The sequence below is a fragment of the Zalophus californianus genome, chromosome 8 (genome assembly GCF_009762305.2).
Source record: "Zalophus californianus isolate mZalCal1 chromosome 8, mZalCal1.pri.v2, whole genome shotgun sequence".
In the NCBI taxonomy this organism is placed as follows: domain Eukaryota; kingdom Metazoa; phylum Chordata; class Mammalia; order Carnivora; family Otariidae; genus Zalophus; species Zalophus californianus.
In genome coordinates, this window is record NC_045602.1 from 140,122,853 (window position 1) to 140,144,440 (window position 21,588).

Genomic DNA, 21,588 nt, shown 5'->3' on the forward strand with positions numbered 1-21,588 from the left:
CGTCAGAGTGGGGCGGCAGCGGCCGAGGGCGGGGCTGCCGGTGCCCGGGCGCGTCGTCCTGGTGTGTCCCTGCTGCTGGGCACCGCGGAGGCCGAGCCGCTGCCCCAGGGAGAGCCATGTGGACACCGGAGAGGCGGGGCGCACCGCCCCTGACCCGGCCGAGCGCGCTGCCCACTCTGCTGCTGGCTCTGGCGGCGCACACGGCCGCGGCGGCGGGCGCGCTCACCTACCCGTGGCGGGACGCGGAGACCCGGGAGTGGCTGGTGTGCAGCCAGTGCCCCCCAGGCACCTTCGTGCAGCGGCCGTGCGGCCGGGACACCCCCACGATGTGCGGTGTGTGCCCTCCACGTCACTACACCCAGTTCTGGAACTACCTGGAACGCTGCCGCTACTGCAACGTCATCTGCGGGGAGCGCGAGGAGGAGGCGCGGCCCTGCGAGGCCACCCACAACCGCGCCTGCCGCTGCCGCCCCGGCTTCTTCGCGCACGCCGGCTTCTGCCTGGAGCACGCCCCTTGCCCGCCCGGCACCGGCGTGGCTGTCCCCGGTGGGCCGCGGGGGGGGCCGGGGGGGCGGCGGGGCCGGTGGGTAGCGGCCTCGGACGTCAGCCACCACTGAGGACAGCGCCCCGGTACCCCCTGACCCCTTCCTCCCCATCTCGTCCCCAGGCACCCCCAGCCAGAACACGCAGTGCCAGCCATGTCCCCCTGGCACCTTCTCGGCCAGCAGCTCCAGCTCCGAGCAGTGCCAGCCCCACCGCAACTGCACCGCTCTGGGCCTGGTCCTCAACGTGCCGGGCTCCTCCTTCCACGATGCCCTGTGCACGAGCTGCACGGGCTTCCCGCTCAGCACCGTGGCGCCAGGGGGGCCAGGTGAGTGGGGGGCGGAAGGGGCCAGGGGAGCGGGGGGGCGACAGCAGCCCTGGAGCACGAAGCATTTAGCTGGCCTCTTGTGGTTTCAATGCTGCCAGGTGATGCTCTCCCCCCCCCCCCATCCCCCCGGGGGAAACGGAGTCCCAGAGAGTCTAAACCGCTTTCTGGAGGTCACACAGCACTGTGTCATCTCACCCTTGCACCCTGGGGCCCCTGGCCTCTCCCAGCCCTGTGCCTACCCCCCAGCACTCCCGCACCTCCTTGCTGGCCCGGCCTTCCACCTCTGCCCTGAACCCACGGGCAGGGACTTCTCTTGCTGGGTGTCCCCCCGGGGCAGACGGCGGCCTCTACCACTGCGTCCTGACCCTCCCGCAGGGGCTGAGGAGTGCGAGCGCGCCGTCATCGACTTCGTGGCTTTCCAGGACATATCCTCCAAGAGGCTCTTGCGGTTGTGGCAGGTCCTGGCGGGCCCGGAGGCCCAAAGTCTGGTGGCACCGAGGGAGGGCCGCACAGACCTGCAGCTGAAGCTGCGGCAGCTGCTCGCGGAGCTCCGGGGTGCACAGGCTGGGGCGCTGGGGGCGCGGCTGCTGGGGGCGCTGCGGGAGGCCAGGCTGTCTGGGCTGGAGCGCAGTGTCCGCACACGCTTCTGGGTGCACTGAGCACCCTGCCCCCCGTTTATTCTGCTCCCAAGCTTTGGCCCCACGTGGGCATCATCCCCATGGCACCAAAGTAACCTCAACTGACCAACTAGGCTCCTGTTGCACTAACAAAGTTTATTTTTTATAAAGCCGTTTTGTAAAATGGGTTGTGTGAAACTATGTGTGTCTACGGATTGCACGGTGGGCACATCTGGTGGGGACAGCCCCCCGGGGTGGGCCCTCAAGCTCCCCACGCTGCTTCTGCCTGCTGGTCGCCCCAAGTGGGACCGACCCTTGATGGGAGGGATCGTTAGACACGCCAGGGGGTAGCAGGTGCATTCCTTCCAGCTATGGACACCACGGATGTCCCTGAGGCTCGCTCCATGACCCCCTAGGTCACGCTCTGTAGCTACGACAGTGTGGAGGGTCACACCAAGTCTAGGGGCTCTTGCTGTGCAACAGGACCCAGCTCGGACCAGGCAGCAAAAGCCTGTGCCCTGTGCCACCAGAAGACCCTGCCCTCTCACCCTGCCCCTCCAAGTGAGCCCCACCCAGTCCCAGCACGCAGGGGATTTCCCAGGACCAGACCAGCCAAGGACCTCCCCCAGGCTGGTGCGTCCCACACCTTTTCTGGGAAACAAGGCTTTTCCCCTCAGGCAAGCTCAGAGAAGGGCTGGATGGCTCCCGGGCAGCGTGGGGGACTCCCAGCCTGTCCCATGGACCCTGGAGCGCCGTGCCTGATCCCCATGAGGAGCCCACGACTCCCTGTGAGTCACCTCACCTGCAGCTGCCTCCCCGGCCCCAGCCCAGACTCAGCCTTTCTCAGCAACCCCTCCCAGGCTCCCACCAGGGACCGGACCTCAGGAAGCCACCAGGTGCCCGGCTCCGGCTCAGCCATTCCTGCCGAAGCAGGAAGACGGTGCCCGGGTAGGTCACAGCTCCAGCCTTGGGGGCCCCTCGTGCCGTGGTCACTGTGCCCAGACAGCTGAGAGTCCACAACCCGGGGTCAGGTTCCTGGAGGGGCGATGGCCAGCAGCAACTCGGACTGCCGTCCTGGACACACCCCAGCCAGCTCCAGCGGGGGCCATGTCGGGAGGGTCCCCAGGACCAGTCTCACCCGGAGAGGGGGCCCTGCTGCCAGGCACAGCCCGGAAGCGGGTTTCGAGACAGCCTGTCCCTCGCCCCCAGCTGGGAATGAAGGCCCAGCACAGCACCAACCTGGGCTCCACGGGAACCCAGCCCACCTTCCCAACGCCCCCACCATGCACCCCCACCCCCAATGCGGGCAACTGGCTGTCCCAGATTGGCCACAGACACTCGGAGAGGGGACACTCACTCCTTCCCCTCCTGCTGGGGATCAAAAGGTGATGTCAGGCCAGCGGACGATCTCCCGTGCCCCGTCCTGAGGGCCCAGAACCCAGGGCCCTGCTGGCCTCCAGCAGAGGGGGCCAGGTCTCCCTCCCTCAAGAGGACACCAGCCCCCAACCCATCTCCACGGAGAGCAAGGACAGTCATGACCCCAAGGGCCTCCCCCATGGGGGGGAGGCTACACGGAGCAGCTCCGGGGAAGCCCGTTTCCAGACAGGACCCCCTGGGGAAGGCGGGCAGGGCTGCTGAGGCAGCAGCTCCAAAGGGAGACCTCACCCCAGCAGGCCCGGCAGGGGTCATGTGGGGGCCCTGCTGCCCCAACTCCCCTCAGCAGAAGCCTCCCGATACCTACACTTGTACGGACACAAGGAAAAGTTTGTCTTAAAAGAAAAAACAAAGCAAATGAAGAACCGAGAGCCAAGCAAACCCAACCCCCAGGACTGGCAGCAGGGAGCCAGCAGGAGCACTCCTCTGGCACTCAGGGATGTCGTGGGCACCAGCGGGCACCAGCCATGCCTACGTGATGTCCCTCTGCCGCGGCGGCCGGTGCACGTTCCGCACGACGCACTTCACCATCCACTCGATGCCCTCGCGTACCCCTTTGCTGTGGAGACAGCAGGCGTGAGGGGGGGGCCAGCTGGGGCCCCCAGCCCCCGGGGCAAGAGCCCCACTCACCCCGTGAGGGCCGAGCAGGCCTGGGTCAGGCAGTCGCGCCTGCCGATCTTGGAGGTGCAGTCGCTGAACGCAGTCTTGATGTCAGGGATCGAGAGGCAAGTCTGGGGGAAGGCGAAGCAGTGAGGAGCAGGGTCCCAGGCACTGCAGGACACGCTCTGGCCCCTGGGGCAGGACACGCCCTGGCCCCTGGGGCAGGACACGGTCTTGGCGGTGAGGGGCTGGGCTCAGGGCTTCTCTGCCTAGAGGAATCCCGCGATGAGTGGTCTCAGAGAGAGGAAGAAAGTTGCACCGATGGTCCACAGGAAGTGAAGGGCAGGCCACACGAAGTGACCTCCAATGCCCCTGACCCGAGGGCACACGTGCTGCACAAACAGGCCCCGCAGAGCCTCCACCCCTGCAGACTGCCACGAAGCAGCCACTACCCTGTAGAGCCCCCCACCCCACTGAGCAGACTGCCACGGCACAGCCACTGCCCCGCAGAACCCCTCCAAAACAGAGCAGACTGCCACGGAGCAGCCACTGCCCAGCTGAGGCAATCCCAAGGGCAGCAGACTGGCCAAGGTTGGAGCGGACTCCCACCATGGGATCCCTTTGCGCTAGGGTCTCCCTGCCACACCTCCAGCCACACCAGAGGCAGAGGCATAGGCCATGCCTGCCCTCCTGTGGAGAGAAGCCTGCACCTTGGAGGGCTCTGTGAACCCGGGACACACACAGCTTGGGGTTTCCAGCTGGGGGCACCTTGTCCCCCAACTCCTGGCGATGGGGTACGCTCACTCTGGGGACCACAGGGTGGGGTTGCTGCGATGAGAGGCTCACCTCAACGTCCTGCTTGTTGGCCAGCACCAAGATGGGGACACCGTCCAGCGCCTCACTCGTGACCATCTTCTCTGGGGTGCACAGAAATACGGCAGTGAGTACCCTTCACCTGCCTCTGACTGCTGAGGCCTGCCCACCTCTCTACAAGTTTGTGTGCTCACTCTTGGCCACGGCCCCATCTGCCTGGTGTGGGCCCAACCTCCTGCCAAGGCTGCAGACACAACGGACCTGACCGTTCCCCAGCCCCTCCCAGCCCTAGCCAGGCTGTACGCACCAAACGCTCGCTTGGACTCTGATAGCCTCTCCTCATCCGTGGAATCGATGACGTAGATGACGCCATGGCACTCTGCGTAGTACTGGAGAGGAGCAGAAAGGGGTGCTGGGCCACAGGCACCGGGCCACCCCTCCCCAACCGGAAGGCCCTTCTGGGGTGCCTTTAGGGGGTGGGAAGGTGGGGCGGAGTGGCGATGCAGCCCTAGACTTCAGGGAGGGCCTGCTGGCCTTGGGCAGGGGGTGGCCACCACCCTCTGTCCACTTCCCAGGTGCTGTGCCCCCAAACTCCACTTCAGCATCTGCTCCTGAAAACCGCCTGACTGCCGGCCCGATGGGGACTGAGGGAAGGGCAGGACTCGGGAGCTGGAGCCCACACGGTTCTGGAAGGAGAGGGAGGGCACTAACCAGATCACGTGCCAGTGTGGACGGCAACCGTGGTGGCCATATCGCTGCTAAGTCACAAAGACCACCAAGGGGAGAGGCAAGGCTAAGGACCAGGCAGGCCAGCAACACGGAGCTCCGCAGGCTGGACTGCGGTCAGGACAGCGCTCAGCCCTGGGCGTGCATACGACAATGGTGCCAGAGCCCAGGGCCTGGGGAAGAGTTCTGCGCAGACAAAACTGGACAGACGCACCAAGTGGGGCATGTGAGGGGTGGGCCCCTGGAGTGTGGGGATGGGGGATGCAGCCACAGATTGGGTGAGTCTGCCGTCTGCCCCAATCAGAAAAGAAGACTGGAAGTGCCCACATCTGCTAAGCAGACAGCATCTTTGCCCCAGCTGTCATGAGAGCCCAGAAACCTGGGAAATCCACGTTACACACGACGTGACAGGAGGCAGGACAAGCCTACGGCTGGTGAACGCGAGACCCTGAAGAGGAACAGGCCTAACAGCTCCGGAAAATTCTCAGGTTGTAACCAGGGCATCCTGAAAGCTCCCACCCATCCCATGTGAGACAAGCTTTGTATCTGCGCTTGCTGCAGAGAAGGAAGCCCAACACAGGTGGCCATCCGGGTTCTGCAGGCCGCCAAGTCACACACACAGCAACTTCCCAAGCCTACACGCTGGGTGACGGGGCGGGGGGGGGGGGGGGGCCGGTTGCACGGCAGGAAGGGCCGCTGCGTGGGGCTGGCAGCAAGCCCAGGGAGAAGGTCACCTCACAACCCCTGCAGTGTGTGACCCAGCCCAGGCAGACGGGTGGTCAGGTGATGGCCCGGCAGTGGTGAGAGCAACGGGAGCTGGACATGTGGGGCTGAGCATGAGCAGGACTGAGGGCACAGCAGGCTGCCTCGACCCCAAGGTACCCTGACAGCAGCATCACCCGTGGCCACGTACTGGAGATCTTTCAGGTGTGGCCTGGAGGGACAGCGGCCAGAAGTGCCCTGTGGCAGGCACAGTAATCCACCAGTCTCCTCTGTGTGGGAAGCTGTGCCCCAGGGCTGGTATGTGGACAGACCCCTGGGCAGCAGCACACAGCCTGGGTGGAGGCAGTGGACACAGGGAAGGCCCACCCGTCATCTGCCCGGGACAAAATGATAGCAAGCCCAACACAGCATCCGGTGCCAGACTGTGCAGGCGGCCACGCCCTGGGACGCAGCATCTGGGAACAGGGGAAACAGCAGCTCTACTTCCCACCCTCTTGCTGACCCACAGGGGGCTCTGCTGCCCCTCCTCACAGCTCTGGGCCCTAAAGGGTTGGGGGCATGGTCACCACCAAGGCACCCCTTTACCAAAGACTGGGCAAGAGACCTGCTGAGTCACAAACTCTGGCTGCCTGCTGGCCACGTCAGACACCGTGGCTTCAGGGACCAGCAGAGACCCCGCCCTGGCAGGGATAACCGACCCCAACAGCGGAGGCAGGGGGCCCGCTCCACGGGGGGCCGGGAAGCTCATGAGGAACCCAGAGGTCAACCAGAGAAGTGGGGCTCAGCAACCAGGGGTTCAGGCTCGTGATGAGCCACACCACCAGCAAGCATGGTAGCTAGGGTGGAGGACGCAGCCCTGGAGAAGCCGTGCCCCAGGCAGAGCTGTGGGAGCAAGCGGCGGGCAGTGCGCCCAGTGAATCCAGGGGATGAACCTGTTGGCTCCTGCAGGATGTGCTTGAACCCAAGTGCCGCCTCCCCAAATCACAGATGCCCAAGGCAGCCCACCGTGGTGATGGACCAGGCAGTATGAATCCTGGTCAGCTTGGCCTGATGTGGGGCAGCTGTGAGGAGCGATTCTCCTCCAGGGGTCCCTGCTGGGCCACCCACTTGAGCTGACCCTGCCCCCGGCCCAGTCCCACATTCTCCCAGCTTCCCTCCCAGGAGCTGGTCTTCAACATACAACCTGCACCCCAACCTCCGTCTCGGTGTCTGCTCCTAAGACCCTGTTCTGTGACAGAATGTCAAGTCCTGCTTCCCTCTCCACGTGGGTCTTGGTTCAGAAAAGCAGGCCCTGGCTTCCCTCTGCCTGGAGGGCAGCCCAACCTAAATGGCCAGAGAATCTGTTGGTGACCTTCTAGCCACCAAACAGAAACTACAGCAGAGAACGCTTTAGAAGGAGACTGAGAAAAGGTGATTGGGTCCCAGCTGCTGCAGGCAAACCAAACTCAGGACCTGGATGCTCAGTTTCAGCATCTGACAACCAGGAAGCGTCGGGGTGAGCACTCCTGCGCTCCCAGAATCGGGGCAAGCGCACCAGCACTGCCAGCGTTGGGACAGGCCCATCTGTGCCCCCAGTGTTGGGCTGCACCAACTCCACAAGGAGGGGGCTGCCTAAGGCAGAGGCTAGGTCTGTCCAGCTCACTGCTGCACCACAGGGCCCGGCACCAGCCGAGCTGAAATGAGCACACCGGTGGAGTGCCTGCGAGGAAGAGCATCACACTGGTCCCAGAAGTGCCCCAAACCTATGTCAGGGAGGAGGCAGTGGCTAGAGGCCTGTGAGGACCCCTCCCCGGATGCGTCAGAGGCCACCACAGAAGACAAGTCCTAAGGCAGAGGAAAGGGGGCCCAGCCACGGAGACTCAGGCCCCAGTGGTGACGCTGAGCATCCCGCAGGCGTTGTCCCTTCCCCACACCTGTCTCTGGGCCACCTTTGGTCTTGTCCTATGGTGATCAGCTGCAAAATCTCTAAGTCAAAAGGAGCTAAGCGTGTCCTTGCTCCTCTGGGAAGGACACGGGAGCTGGACTAAGACCGGGGGGAACCTCAAGAACGAAGCTGCTGACGAGAAAGAAACAAGGGGAATCCGCAGCCTCTGAGGAAGGTGAGGACGGGCGGAGGGTGTCACCTAGAAAAACATGGCAGCACATGGCCGGGAACCGTGTGCGGTGACTCTCTTACCTTGTCCCACAGAGACTGCAGCTCTTCTTGGCCCCCTAAGTCCCAGAACATGAGGCGAGCCTTCCCCACGTCCACAGTGCCGACTGGGGAGAGAGGGGTACAGGTGACGCCGGGGCCCTGGTCTCCGGGAGAGGGACGAGCTGCTCCGGGGCTCCTGGACGGCGGGGCCCACGGGAGCTGCTGACCATCTGCCGGCTGGCCTGTGGGATCGGCCCCACAACCCACAGCCCTAAGGGACCCCCTTACTGTTCAGACCCACGGTGGTCGTGATCTTGGACAGACTCATGCCCTTGTAGTGCTTGTTAAACCGGGTTTTGGACTGTTCCAGGAACGTCTGAGAAGAGACAGACGCGCGGCAGGTGAGGGCCGGGTCCCTCCAAGCCCGTTTCCCAAACATCCCTCCTTGGGTCTACAGCAGCAGGCGGGGACGAGCCGAAAGCCTCCGACGGGGCTGGGGTTCGGGGCGCACAGTAAACGTGCAGCGAGGGGTACGGATCGCCAGCGCCTCGGAGGCGTGCTGACCAGGAACAAGCACCCACCGTCTTGCCGGCGTTGTCCAGACCCAGGATCAGGATGCAGTACTCGTCCTTCTGGAACACGTACTTGTAGAGGCCCGACAACAGCGTATACATCCTGCCCTGGGCGGCGGGAGACACGGGTCGCGGGCCGGCCCGGCTTCGCGCTCACCCTGGGGGCGGGGGCCCATGGCCGCCCCCGCCCCCCCGCGGCCGCCCTCGCTCCGCCCCCGCCCCCCTCCCCGCGCGCGCAGCTCCCCGGAGGCGGGGCCGCTCCCGTCCCCGCCCTGGCCCAGGCGTCAGGCTTCCCCGGGCTCGGCGGCGCCCCCGGCCGGCCCCCGCCCCCCGCCCCCCGCAGGTGCCCGGCCAACTCCCAACGGGCACCCCCGGCGGCCTTCAGAAGCGGGGCTGCGTGGGGAGGGCGAGGCGGCGGCCCCCGGGGGGCCGTGCGGCCGGCCGGTGGCGCGGACCGACCGCGGCGGGAGGCCGCCCGGGGCTCCCCGCGCCCGACCTCCGACGCCCAGCCGGACACCGGGCCTCACGGCGGAGCCCCGTCCGCAGGCCCCCGCCGCGCCCTCGGCTCCGTGGCCCGGCCCCGCCCGCCCGGGAGGCGGCGACTGGCCCCGCGGCCTACCTCGCGCCCGTCCGGGCCGCGGAGCCGCCGCGCTCCTGACCCCGCCGACCCGCGCTGACCCTGCGCTGACCTCGCGCGGAGCCCGATGGGACGCAGGCCGGCGGCCCGCGGAGGGCGGGGCCATCCCGGCGCTCCCCGCGCGCCGCGTCCCGGCGCTCCCCGCGCGAGGCACTTCCGGCGGCGGCGGCGGCTGCGGCGGCGCTTGGGAGGAAGTGCCGGTGGGCTGCGAGGGCGGAAGCGGGGGCGCCGGCCGCTCTAGCCGGTGAGGCCGGCGGGGTCTCTATGGCGGCAGCCGGGAGCCCGCTCGGAGGAGGGGCCCGACCCGGGCAAGGGGGCGCGACCTGGGGCGACGGGGCCGGGGCCCGAGGTGACAGGTCGAGCGGAGACGGGCCGGGGGCGGAGAGGCCGCGGCCGGAGCGGAGCCGGAGGGGGTGGGGCCGCGGGGCGGGGGGCGCCGGGCGCGGAGGGCAGGGAGCCGCGGCTGTGGGGCCAGCGGCCGGGTCCGAGAAGCTCCCCAGCCCTTTTTCTCGTCCCTAAAACGGGAGGGAGCCCCGCGTCGGCTCCGCAGGCAGTTGTGAGGGCCGCTGAGCGCCGCTGCGGGTGCGGGGCTTGCTGTCAGCCCCGCACAGGTGGCCTGGCAATAAGGGCGGCCAGTCCGGGGCTCAGACGCTTCTCCTCCTCGCAGCTCTGGCTCCCGCGCCTCCCGCTGAGGACCCGGGGACCCGCCCCTGCCTTCCGTCCTTGCAGGATGGACGAGGAGAGCCTGCAGACCGCCCTGCAGACCTACGACGCCCAGCTGCAGCAGGTGGAGCTGGCGCTGGGTGCCGGCCTGGATCCCTCCGAGCTGGCGGACCTGCGCCAGCTGCAGGGGGACCTGAAGGAGCTCATCGAGCTCACCGAGGCCAGCCTGGTGTCCGTCAGGAAGAGCAAGCTGCTGGCCGCGCTGGATGGAGAGCCCTCGGCCCAGGACGATGCTGAGTACCTGGCTTTCCAGAAGGCCGTTGCTGAAGGGGTGGAGGTGCCTGCAGCCGCCGGGGCGGAGCTGGAGACCGCTCCTGAACGAGAGGCAAAGCCAGAACCCAGCGGGCCCGGGCAGGAGGAGGAGGAGTGGAGCGGGAGGAAGGTGAACGCGCCCTACTACAGCGCCTGGGGCACGTTGGAGTACCACAACGCAATGATCGTGGGCACGGAAGAGGCCGACGATGGCTCCACGGGCGTGCGGGTGCTGTACCTCTACCCCACGCACAAGTCCTTGAAGCCCTGCCCGTTCTTCCTGGAGGGGAAGTGCCGCTTCCAGGAGAACTGCAGGTAACTCCCCGGGGCCGTGCGGGGGCGCGAGGACTCGCCGGCAGGCTCGGGGTCGCCGTGGGGCTGGCTGGTGGATCCTCGCAGCGCTGTCCTCGGTTGAATGATCCCTGGATTTTCTCGAGTCAAAGGATGCCCCCCCCCCCCAATCACTAGTTTCATTTTTTAGGGTAGAACTTGTGAGTAGACTTTGTCACGGAGCTGGAGAGTGCAGCGCCCTGCCTACACCCCGATACCCGGCTTTATTGTGGACCAGCCCTTGCCAGGCTCTGACTCCTTTCTTACTTTTGTTTCCCTGGACTGTTTTAAAGCAAATTCTAGAAATTACTGGGTTTTTTTGGTCTATAAATACTTAAGAACACACCCCTAACCGATGTAACAGTAACGTTTTGTTCAAATTGAGATTTCCACAATTGTTGCAACAATGTCTTTTTTTCTGTAAGTGCATAACTTTGCTCTTACTCCTTTTTATTTCCTCTTTGGAAGGAATATTTACTAAAACGTCTGGTAGTTCATTTTCCTTTTTTGTCAGTATTCCAGTGAAACTATTTCTAGTTCTTTGGTCATCGTCTTTCTTTACAGACTGTTGCTGGGTCCAGAGTGGTGGTTGACGCATTTTTCCGTACTTCTTTCTTTCCCTGTTTTATTGAAATGTCCCGTTCATACAGAAAGTGCATACATCATAAATGTACTGGATGAGTTTTCACAAAGCGGACCTATCCACGTGCTGGTGAACAGTTTGGTCAAGGAACAAAGCAGTAACCTCTCTCGTCTTTTCTGCCATTAGCCCCTCTGGGGTACCTCCCTGCCCCTGGGTGACACATCCCTGGGCCGCTTTCTCTGGGCCAGGCACTGCTCCTGGAGTTTGACACGTATTAACTCATCTGTGCCGCAACTCCGAGAGGTAGGCCCACCTATGGCTGAGGTTGCCTGGCTCAGAGGGGCGGCATGTGAGCCTGCACCAGGGTCAGGCCAGCTTTGAGATGGCCCCCAACTGCTGTGCCTTCCCATGCTGCGTGCTCTGTTAGCTTTAGGCCCAACTGCTGCAGCCTACAACACCCACTCGCCACCACCGGACTGATGAGCCATTATCTGGCATTTGCTTTGCATTTTTATTTTATTTAGTTTTTTAAAGATTTATTTATTTGTGAGAGAGAATGTGCACGTGTGGGGTGGGGAGGGGCAGAAGGAGAGGTAGAGAGTGTGTCAAGCAGACTCCCTGCTGAGCACGGAGCCTGACCCTGAGACCATGACCTGAACTGAAACCAAGACTCAGATGCCCAACTGACTGAGCCAGTCTGGCACCCCTGCTTTACCTTTTTAAAAATAAAACAAAATAGGTAATGTTGAAATGCCCTTGACTCCCCACTCTGTCACAGCCTCTCCCCATCCTGGGAGGCTATGATCACAACTCAGTTTCCCTCTAGCAAATGTTAGCTCTTCACAGACAGTGTGTATACAAAGAATACATATTTGTGTTATTTTTAAAACAAGTGGTATCATACAGTATGGTTCATTTTGCAGCTTGTTTTTTTCACTGCATGTGTTTGTGAGAGACATCCATGTTATCTACAGAGCTCTTTAGTTCATTTTAACTGCTGTGTTTTTTTCCTCATGAATATGCCACATTTTATTTATTCTGTTCCTTTCTGATGTTTTCATTTTTTTTTTTTTACAAACAATTTACTGTGAACATCTCAGTACATGTCTTCTTATGTACCTGCCGGGAATTTCCCATGTAGAGAGTGCATGTAGAATTTCCATTTCCATATGAAGTATGGTTCCTAGTCCCTAGTTCTTTCTATAATTGCCTGTGGTAATATTACCCGACTTGCAGATTCCTGCCTACTGAAAGCTGGGAAAATGGTATCGTGATTGAATTTGTATTTCCTTGAATCCTAGTGAGATGTAGCATTTTTTCGTACGTTTGTCATAACTTAATTTCTGTGTTTTAATCTCTTTATCTGTAAACAGAAACGAGAATTGTCTTTCGTAGTTTTTGGGAGAATGGAATGCATTAATACGTGCAAAGAATTTAGAACAGTACGTTACGTGTTGTAAGCTCACAGTAGATGTTAACTTTTTATCTTGCCGTAGGATAAAATCAGATGTGGGAAGTGAGGACATAGTATAGGGATTACTGTAACCTCCCAGCAGTCACCACTCAGCTCCCCACTGCAAATTTGCCAACCACCCCCGAAGCGCCTCCACGCACCTCAAACCAAATGCAGTCTGCTCCCAACTCCAAAAACGGCCACTATTCCGGACCTTTATTCTGGTCTCCTCCTTGTGTTTGTTCCAGCTTGTCACTCAAGTGTAACTGTGGTATGAACACTGTAGCATAATCTTGTTCACTAAAGCTTCTGTGTCCGAATCTGGCTGTCCGCACCCTTCTTCCTGCCTCTCCTGGCCTCACAGTTTGCTAAAGGACTGGGCCCTTTGGCCCATGGTTGAACACCACTGGTCCAGCACGTTCCTCTGCAAGCTGGCAGCTGGATCGAGGGAGCTGACCACATTCAGGTTCGCCCTCTTTGGCAAGACTCTAGGTGCTGTTCTTTCATCAAGACATTCTTGGTGTCTAGTTTTTCTGTTGTGATGGTAGCAGCCATGGATGCCGTCGGTGATCAGAGCCTAATGCACTGATTCAGTGGGAACTGCAAAGTAGAGATCTTTCTGTCTGTTCATCTTTATTTACTAGCCATAAAGAGATGCTTTCCCCCATCTGTGATTTGGCTACCCAGAGGAACAGTTCATATAAAAATGCAGGATAAATGCTGGATTTTTCTGTTTTCTTTACTTCCGTTTCCAAGATAATGAATTGGTTCTCTTTCATTCTGAGAAGGTAATAAATTAGCTTTAAAAAAACATTTCTAACATCCTTATGTACTCATGGATTTCAATATATTTGACACATTTCATTTTGACAAATTTCAGTCTGTTGAGATTCTGATTTTCTATACAGGTATCCCCAACGAAAGTTCATGTTACCACATTTGTATGAAAGACGTACGTAGTAACTTTTAACATGTTGTTGTCTTTGGGCTCCAAAATGAGTCTCTTATAGAGAGCATAGAATTTAGTCATTCTTTTTATCCATCCTTCCAGTTGTCTTTTAATTGGTCTTTAGGTACTCCGCTTACATTTAAAGTAGTTACTGATAAAGACTGATCTCAGGTATCTTATTATTTGTTTTTTCTTTTTCCTTTTTTTTAAGATTTATTTTTTTTATTTTTTTATTTTAGATTTTATTTATTTATTCCACAGAGAGAGACAGCAAGAGCAGGGACACGAGCAGGGGGAGTGGGAGAGGGAGAAGCAGGCTTCCCGCCGAGCAGGGAGCCCGATGCGGGGCTCGATTCCAGGACCCCGGGATCATGACCTGAGCCGAAGCCAGACGCTTAACAACTGAGCCACCCAGGTGCCCCAGATTTTATTTTTAACTAATTTCTACACCCAATGTGGGGCTCAAACTCATAAGATCAAGAGTCACACGCTTCACAACTGAGCCAGCCAGGTGCCCCACTATTTGTTTTCTGTAGGCCTTATATCATCTGCTTCTCAGTTTCATTATTGCTTTCTTTGGTGTTTGTTTTTTCCACTCTATCACTTTGATTCCCTTTGATTTTTTTGGACATATTTTTATGTTATTTCCTTCAATGACATTCTCTGGATTATAATTAATATAACAATCTAGTTTGAATAATGTCAGCTTAGCTGAAACTCTACCATACAGTCCACCCCCCCCATGTTCTTACTGTTACAAATTACATCTTTGTACTCGTGTGGCCAGAAATACAGATTTATGAGTATTGTGTCATGCAATTGTCTTTTAAATCACACAGAGGAAAAAAGATGAGTTGCAAACCCTCCCCCCAAAAAGGAATAATAATACTGGCTTTTATATTTACCTATATAGTTGTCTTTATCAGTGTTCATATGGCTTGAGTTATGGTCTGGTGTCCTTTGTTTCAGTCTGAAGGACTCGCTTTAGCATTCCTTGTAGGGCAGGTATATGAGCAATGAATTCCCTCTGCTTTTGTTTATATGGGAATGTCTTCATTTCTCTTTCAAAGGACAGTTTTGGCAGATAAAGAATTCTTGGTTGACAGGGTTTGTTTTTTCCTTTCAGGACTTTAAATATGTCATCCCACTGCCTTCTGGCCCCCATAGCTTCTGATGAGAAGGCAGTTAACCTTATTGAGGAACACTTGTACATGAAGAGGGCCTTCTCTTTTGCTGCTTTCAGGATTTTCTTTGTTTTGGGGTTAAAGGAACTGTACCTGTAAATGGGCCTTTAGTAACGTGGTGGTAAGATGTGAGACAGGAAGCATTCTGCAGCCCTCCGATGAGATCGCAGGCTTTTAGTGAACCTCTGCCCCCGGATTATGAACTGCACGTGGACTTCTCAGTCATGCACACGCCCCACTTAGATGGCACAGGATGGCTGGACTGGGCTGGATTTGGGTGTTTCTCTAACCCCCAGTTCAACTAGGTTCTGATAAAACTCCCCTCAGATTAGGCTCCAGTTAAACAGCTTCCCCTGAGGACAGGCCTTGTTAAGAAGAACAGAGTAGAGTGCTCTGAGGTATTTCAAGATGGTTCCTTTCCCCCTCCCTCTGCAGTTTTCACTTTGAGAACCTGGTAGAGCTTCTGGACTAAAACTCACAGAAGTGTGAGGGCCCTGGGGCGCCTGGGGGGCTCAGTCGGTGAAGCATCTGCCTTCGGCTCAGGTCATGATCTCAGGGTCATGGGATCGAGTTCAGCTGGGAGTCTGCTTCTCCCTCTGCTCCTCCCCCTGCTTGTGCTCTCTCTCTTTCCCTCTCTGTCTCTCTCTCAAAGAAATAAAACCTTGTGCTCGCTTCAGCAGCACATATTCTAAAATTGGAACGCTACAGAGAAGATTAGCATGGCCCCTGCGCAAGGATGACACTCAAAGAAATAAAACCTTAAAAGAAAAAGTGTGAGAGCCCCCAGACTTGTCCATACCGAGCCACCAAGCAGCCCTCAGTCACAGTCAGGGTCGCCCTTCTAGCCCTGGATCCTGCAGTGGTTCCTGCCGGGGGCTTACTGTGCTGGTAAGTTGTGATTCCCAATATCTGCCTATTGGTCTCTCCAAATTTGGCATAGCAGTTTGCCCTGTGACCTTTCTTCTCTTATGGATCTAAGAAGAGTTAGTGATTTTTTTCATTTTCAGCTTTTTACCTGTGGTTAGAACAAAGGGGCAACTTCCCAGCTTCTTACACACCAGACTGGAAACCAGAAATGTTCCATCTAGTGAGTTGTTCGTTTCAGTTACTGACTTCAAATCTGGAATTTCCACTTTATTCCTTTTATATATTTTCTACGTATGTTTTAAGATTCACTATTTCCTAAATCATTGTCACTATGTTTTCATTTAGTTCTTTGAACATCCTTAGACTATCTGCTTTGAGGTCTTTGCAAGATTCAACATTTGGGCCCACTCAGATTCTATCAACTGCTTTTTTTCCTAAGTATGGGTCACACTTTACTGTTTGCCTGTCTCCTAAATTTTATTGAAAACTGTACATTTCAGATAATATCTTGTAGCAACTCTGGACTCTGAATCATTTTCCTCAGTATTTCGTTTTATCTTGGTATGTTTTCCGGATGTAAATTATGAAGTCTGTCCCCTCATAGCAGTTTCTGGTATCTCTACTCAGATCTTTAAATTTATATTTACTTTTTAGCCTGGCTTTTCAGGAGTCACTTCTGTGTCTGTGTGGCTTAGCGGCCAGCCAATGATTTAAGCAGAGGTTATTCTCAAACACTCTTTCCCAAAAGGCTTCCCCCACAAGGCTTCTCCCCCATCGGTCAATCAGTCTTTGTGGGCTGGGGGGCACATTCCAAGTTCAGCCAGCCCCCCATCTCTCTTGACTTTCACTTGACCCTGGCATCTCCTGGAGCTCCGGATGCATGCACAATGTTTCCTGGAGAAGCAGGGGTGTTTGGAGGGTGGGGCTCTTACATGGTTGTTTAATTTTCTGGTCCTGAAGTACCTGTTAGGTATTTGCTAAATACCCCCTGTAAACAGCAGGGCCCACTCCAGCTGGGCCCACAAGCCACCATAGCCCTGGGTCTCACCCCTTCCATACTCCCCCCCCACCCCAAGGGCAAGCAGGAAGCTTCCCCCACTGTGAAGGCTGCAGACATTCCCACCTCCCGTTCTGTCCCAAAGTTGGGCACCTTTTCAAAAATAATGACTAACCAGCGTGTTGTCTGTTTCGTTTCATTTCCAGAGTTCTGAAGCTGTGAGTTTGGACCACTTTGCTCAGTTTTAGCCTTGTTTTTCTATACTTGGCCACAGCTGGAACTCAGAATCTTCTTTATGGTTCTAAATACTTGTTTTCAGGTTCAAGATTTGTTTATTCTGGAGTGCATTTCCATGAATGTTGTGAGGTAGGTAATTGAGTTGGGGTTTTTAACACAGGAAACCAGTTTCTAATCTTTTCCTTATGAAACCAGTAGTGTGTCCTTTCCTCACTTGTGTGTAGTATTTTCTCAGTCACATAGGAAGTTTTTTGTGTGCACGGTGTTCTTCCTGGGTGCTCCTTTTCATTCCATTGATCAATTTGCTCATTGTCTTAGTTTTAAATTCATTTTATAGGGGCGCCTGGGTGGCTCAGTCGTTAAGTGTCTGCCTTCGGCTCAGGTCATGATTCCAGTGCCCTGGGATCGAGTCCCGCATCGAGCTCCCTGCTCAGTGGGGAGTCTGCTTCTCCCTCTGCCTGCAGCTCCCCGTGCTTGTACCCTTGCTCACTCTCTCTCTCGTCCACGCTGTCTCTCTCTAACAAATAAATAAAATCTTTAAATAAATAAATAAATAAATAAATAAATTCATTTTACGGATATGCCATTAACTACACCCCATGGTTGGAAACTTAGGTTATTTCCAAGTCTTTTGGTATTTGGTTAACATCCTTTGAGCCAAATCTTTGCGTACTTTCGTTATTATTTTTCTAGAATCATTTCTTAGACGTGCTTTCCCAGGTTAAGGAGTATACCAAATTTTCAGGCTTCTATTATCGCTGAAGATTCCTGCAGAGAAATTTTAATTGGTGGTGTCTTGGGGGGGGTGCATGTGTCTGAGGGTGCATGGGCGTGTCTGGGGTGTGTGTGTGTGTGTCTATTGGGGCGTGGGGGGCATGTGTCTGGGGCACATGTTTCTGGGGTGCGCTTGTCTGTGGGGTGTGTCTGTGGGGGCTTGTGTGAGCATGCGTGTCTGGGGATATATGTGTCTGGGGATGCGCGTGTCTGTGGGGTGCATATCTGCGGATGTGTGTGGGTGCACATGTCCGTGGGGGCAGGCGTGAGGGGGATATGTGTGTCCAGGGGCACGTGTGTCTGTGGGGTGCATGTCTGGGGGGGCATCTGGGGGGCAGGCCCGTCTGGGGGATATGGGTGTCAGTGGGCACGCGCGTCTGTGGAGGCACGCGTCTGTGGGAGTGTGGGAGTGGGTATTTGGCTGAGCTCAGTCCTGGCTGTTGGCCTCCCCTTTTGAACACACTGTGTTACTCCTTGGTTGAACGAGGATCTTCAAGCAGAGTCACCACTGCAGTGCGTTTGGGGCCTGGTCTTGCAGATGCTGGTGCTGCTCAGTCATTGGCATCGTCCTGTGGGCCTGAGGACAGTCAGGCAGAAGGAACTGCCCAGAATCTTGCCAGGGGAGGTGTCTGAGGCCATCTTTGTCCACCCGTGAGAGGGTGGAACCCCACCCTTTCCATCCCCTGTGCCACCACCGATTTCTGCCTGGAAGGACTTGCCGTGGCTGCACTGTCTCTGCGTCGCAGCGTGAATACAAGTCCTTGATTGCTCTTGTAGGGTTAAAACAGTTTCCTCTTTGAAATGCTGGCACAGTACAGTGGATATGTGGTTAGTCTTTCATGCCTTTATTTGGCAGAGTTGAAGCTTGAGTCCTTTGTGCCCACATTTCTTCCTCTTTCTTCGCCTTCTTCCCCCCCTCCTCCCTCTCTCAGTTTTGGTTTTAATCTCACTGGTTCACTGAAATCTAAAGGTCAGGACATCACTGTTCCAACTGTGTTCTCCCACTTGGTTTGGGAAGGACTCAGTCCTGTGAGCGCACACACACAAACACACCTGCCTTGATTATCTGTTAGTGTTGGGGCCTCCTGTCTGGTGGAGAGGCGATGGGGAGCCTTAGTCACACGGGTGTCTGCCCACCACATCGTTACTCTCACCCAGAAAGCTGGAGAGTCGTGCAAAGCATCTTGTCCTCGGCATGGCCGGATCCATCCTGCAAAGACGAGAGTGTGTGTCTGTGCGTATACCTGCCTGTGTTTGTGTGCAGGGGTATATGTGTGTACACACGTGCACACGCACGTGTGCCCGTTTGTCTCCCGTCTCTCCCTCCCTTCATGGCAGTGCCCAGGCAGGTGGACTTGGTTCTCCTGGGTTCACTTGCCCCTAGTGCACTGTGTCTGAGCCCGTCCCCTGTGGTTGTCTCGGCAGGTTCTCCCATGGGCAGGTGGTCTCTGTGGACGAGCTGCGCCCCTTCCAGGACCCAGACCTGAGCTCCCTCCGGGCCGGCTCTGCATGTCTGGCCAAGCAGCAGGATGGCCTCTGGTACCCAGCTCGGATAACCGGTGAGGCTGCCCACAGGCCTCTCAGACGGAGCTCTTACTGAAGAGCCCCGTTCCACACCCAAGTGGAGCGAGGCCACCCTCAACCTCCGTCCCACCTTCCTTCCAGCACTCAGCGTGGTTCCTGCCACCTGCTGAGGCCACTGACCCGGCCTGTCTTTGTTCCCTGCCTCCAGATGTGGATAACGGCTACTACACAGTCAGGTTTGACTCACTGCTGCTGAAGGAGGCTGTGGTGGAGGGGGACGGCATCCTGCCCCCACTGCGCACGGACCCCGCAGGGTCCTCGGACTCCGACAGCGGCGACGCAGATGACCCCAGCTACGCCAGAGGTACGGCAGTAGGTCAGGGTCCCAGGAGCCCTAGTGCAGCAGTCGGCCTGCAAGGCTCCCGGCTGGTGGGGCCTGTGACCGTCGAAACAGACAGTTGGACAGTGTGACTGCAGGGAGGTGGGCTGTGCTCAGCAGAGGGGGCGCTCATGCCTGAGGAGGTGGGGGAAATGAGGGAGCGTGTGCAGGCTGGGCGGGGGGGGAAGTTCCTGAGACCCACAGAGGCAGAGACCTGGCCCTTGTCTTCAGGGAGCACATGTGAGGGTTACAACTCCACACCCCCGCATACCGAAGCGTGTGTGCCGAGGCAGGGCCGACACACAAGTCGGCGTGTAAGACAGGGCCGGTGGGCGTGGAGTGCAGGCAGGAGCAGCCCCTTCCAGTGGTCTCCCCATGGGCCAGGTGTCCGGTGGATAGAGGGGAGGCTGGGTCCGGACAGGCAGGGACCGGAGAGTTTCAGGAATAGCTGGAGGTGTCCGGCCTTCCCGAGGGGTCAGTTAGGCTGTACAGGGGAGGTACTCCTGTGGAATCTGTTCTGTGAGTTGGTGGTTTCTGAGCTCCCGTGTCCACGGGGGCGGCGGGGAGGACTGAGCCATGAAGTCGGCGGTGACTTTCTACCAGGGGAGGAGGGGAGCTCACTGCCTGAGAAGGTGGGTCAGGGGAGGGCTCCAGGGGGGGAGGGGCTGCCATGTGACCTGCGGGGGTGGCACTGAGGTGTGGGGAGGGCTGCAGCAGACCCTGCCCCACTCTGCCAGTGCTCGGCCTTAGAGTCATGTGCCGGCAACAGGTCTGAGCAGTCGATGGAGGTGCCGGGCATCACAGCCCTGGGCCAGAGCTGAGCTCTTGGGCTAACATGGGCTGGAGCCCAGGGTGCTCCACGTCCAGTGGGGCCGAGCCACTGCCCTGTTTCCTACAGTGGTGGAACCTGGTGCTGCCGACCACGGGACCTGCAGCTCCGCTTTTGCTGGCTGGGAGGTGCACACACGGGGCATTGGCTCCAGACTCCTGGCCAAGATGGGCTACGAGTTTGGCAAGGGTGAGTGTGTGCTGCCCTGGGGAGGGGAGGGGGCGACCACAGCCCCGCTCAGGTCCAGCAGCAGCAGCACTAGTCCTGTGTGCCCTCAGGTTTGGGCCGACATGCAGAGGGCCGGGTGGAGCCCATCCATGCTGTGGTGCTTCCTCGAGGGAAGTCGCTGGACCAGTGCGCAGAGATCCTGCAGGAGAGGCCCAAGGGCAGCAAGCCTGGCACCCGGAGGCCCCCGAGATGCCGGGGGAGCGGGGGTGGGCGTCCTCCCCCTCGTAGTGTGTTTGACTTTCTGAACGAAAAGCTGCAGTACCGGGCCCCTGGGGCCCTGGAGGCTAGGGGGGCCCCCCCAGGGAGGAGGAGTGGCAAGGAAATGTACCATGCCAGCAAGAGTGCCAAGCGGGCCCTGAGCCTGCAGCTCTTCCAGACTGAGAAGAAGATTGAGCAAACCCAGCGGGACATCCAGGGCATCCAGAAGGCCCTTGCCCGAAACACCGGCCGGTACGTGTGGGGCCGAACCCAGGGCAGAGGGCATACCCCAGGGTGGCAGTGCCTTCAGCCCTGCTGTGGGCATCAAGCCCACAGGTCCCACACAGGAGCTTGCTCTGCCCTGAGGGTGGTGGCTGTCTGAGGAGGGTCTGATGCTTGGAGGAGGACGGGGAGTGGCCACAGCACTGTGGGGGCTTCGTGCCGGTGGCCCAGCAGCCCATGCTGAACGGCGGGCTCCTGTCTAGGCACAGTGTGACGGCAGCCCAGCTGCGGGAGAGGCTGATGGGAGCCCAGCGGGAGCTGGGGCAGCTCCAGGCCCAGGAGGCAGGCCTGCAGCGCGAGCAGAGGAAAGCGGACACCCACAAGAAGATGACTGAGTTCTAGAGCTCCTGTGTGCGCAGCGGATGGAGCTCAGGGCCCCCGGCTCCTGGCTGCCCTCTGGAAGACTAGCTGTCACCCGACAACTAGATGCTACTGAAGAGGGGCCCCCTGCTCCCAGACTAGCCCCCATGGCCAGCCTTCTCCCTGGCCCAGGGCCTGTGGACACTACTGAACGGAGAAGGGGCTGCAGGGGTCACGTCTGGACACTTACTTGCCCGTTGAACCCACCTGCCAGTGTCTTAGGGGGTCTCCTTCGCAAAGACATTAAAGTGATCGTGTTGTGTCTTTCAGTGAAGGCTCAGCTGGCTTGTGGGGTCTTTGGGGGCAGAGGGG

General features: G+C 58.2%; 3 protein-coding genes and 1 non-coding gene across 7 annotated transcripts; 3 read left to right on the forward strand and 1 right to left on the reverse strand.

Moving 5' to 3' along the window:
- Window positions 1-10: 10 nt before the first annotated feature.
- Window positions 11-1,674, forward strand: TNFRSF6B (TNF receptor superfamily member 6b). The gene is made up of 3 exons (XM_027620933.2): window positions 11-546; window positions 668-871; window positions 1,247-1,674. The coding sequence occupies exons 1-3, from the start codon at window positions 117-119 to the stop codon at window positions 1,528-1,530; spliced, it is 918 nt and encodes a 305-aa protein (XP_027476734.1). The 5' UTR covers window positions 11-116; the 3' UTR covers window positions 1,531-1,674.
- Window positions 1,625-9,242, reverse strand: ARFRP1 (ADP ribosylation factor related protein 1). 2 transcript variants are annotated; one of them, XM_035728991.1, is made up of 9 exons: window positions 9,110-9,236; window positions 8,500-8,598; window positions 8,207-8,294; window positions 7,961-8,043; window positions 5,047-5,093; window positions 4,643-4,724; window positions 4,369-4,439; window positions 3,553-3,653; window positions 1,625-3,481 (listed from the first exon to the last, which is right to left on the reverse strand). In XM_035728991.1, exons 2-8 carry the CDS (start codon window positions 8,590-8,592, stop codon window positions 3,578-3,580), a joined length of 540 nt encoding a protein of 179 aa, XP_035584884.1. In that variant the 5' UTR covers window positions 8,593-8,598; window positions 9,110-9,236; the 3' UTR covers window positions 1,625-3,481; window positions 3,553-3,577. The 2 variants fall into 2 exon arrangements, with proteins under 2 accessions (XP_035584884.1, XP_027476737.1); XM_027620936.2 differs by lacking the exon at window positions 5,047-5,093 and having other exon boundaries at window positions 9,110-9,242.
- Window positions 8,062-21,545, forward strand: ZGPAT (zinc finger CCCH-type and G-patch domain containing). 3 transcript variants are annotated; one of them, XM_027620928.2, is made up of 7 exons: window positions 8,062-8,319; window positions 9,795-10,417; window positions 18,902-19,035; window positions 19,209-19,364; window positions 20,278-20,397; window positions 20,487-20,886; window positions 21,120-21,545. In XM_027620928.2, exons 2-7 carry the CDS (start codon window positions 9,858-9,860, stop codon window positions 21,256-21,258), a joined length of 1,509 nt encoding a protein of 502 aa, XP_027476729.1. In that variant the 5' UTR covers window positions 8,062-8,319; window positions 9,795-9,857; the 3' UTR covers window positions 21,259-21,545. The 3 variants fall into 3 exon arrangements, with proteins under 3 accessions (XP_027476729.1, XP_027476727.1, XP_027476728.1); XM_027620926.1 differs by lacking the exon at window positions 8,062-8,319 and adding an exon at window positions 9,236-9,371; XM_027620927.1 differs by lacking the exon at window positions 8,062-8,319 and adding an exon at window positions 9,337-9,476.
- LOC113938765 lies at window positions 15,266-15,372 on the forward strand. Its single transcript, XR_003524972.1, has one exon. It is a non-coding gene; the product is annotated as a U6 spliceosomal RNA (small nuclear RNA).
- Window positions 21,546-21,588: the final 43 nt, after the last annotated feature.

Coding starts and splice junctions, on each gene's coding strand:
- TNFRSF6B (XM_027620933.2), top strand. CDS start 117: ATGTGGACACCGGAGAGGCGGGGCGCACCGCCCCTGACCCGGCCGAGC. Junction 547..667: donor CACCGGCGTGGCTGTCCCCG/GTGGGCCGCGGG, acceptor TCTCGTCCCCAG/GCACCCCCAGCCAGAACACG. Junction 872..1,246: donor CGTGGCGCCAGGGGGGCCAG/GTGAGTGGGGGG, acceptor ACCCTCCCGCAG/GGGCTGAGGAGTGCGAGCGC.
- ARFRP1 (XM_027620936.2), bottom strand. CDS start 8,592: ATGTATACGCTGTTGTCGGGCCTCTACAAGTACGTGTTCCAGAAGGAC. Junction 8,044..8,206: donor GACCACCGTGGGTCTGAACA/GTAAGGGGGTCC, acceptor CTCTCTCCCCAG/TCGGCACTGTGGACGTGGGG. Junction 4,440..4,642: donor AGAGTCCAAGCGAGCGTTTG/GTGCGTACAGCC, acceptor TGTGCACCCCAG/AGAAGATGGTCACGAGTGAG.
- ZGPAT (XM_027620928.2), top strand. CDS start 9,858: ATGGACGAGGAGAGCCTGCAGACCGCCCTGCAGACCTACGACGCCCAG. Junction 19,365..20,277: donor TGACCCCAGCTACGCCAGAG/GTACGGCAGTAG, acceptor TGTTTCCTACAG/TGGTGGAACCTGGTGCTGCC. Junction 20,887..21,119: donor CTTGCCCGAAACACCGGCCG/GTACGTGTGGGG, acceptor GCTCCTGTCTAG/GCACAGTGTGACGGCAGCCC.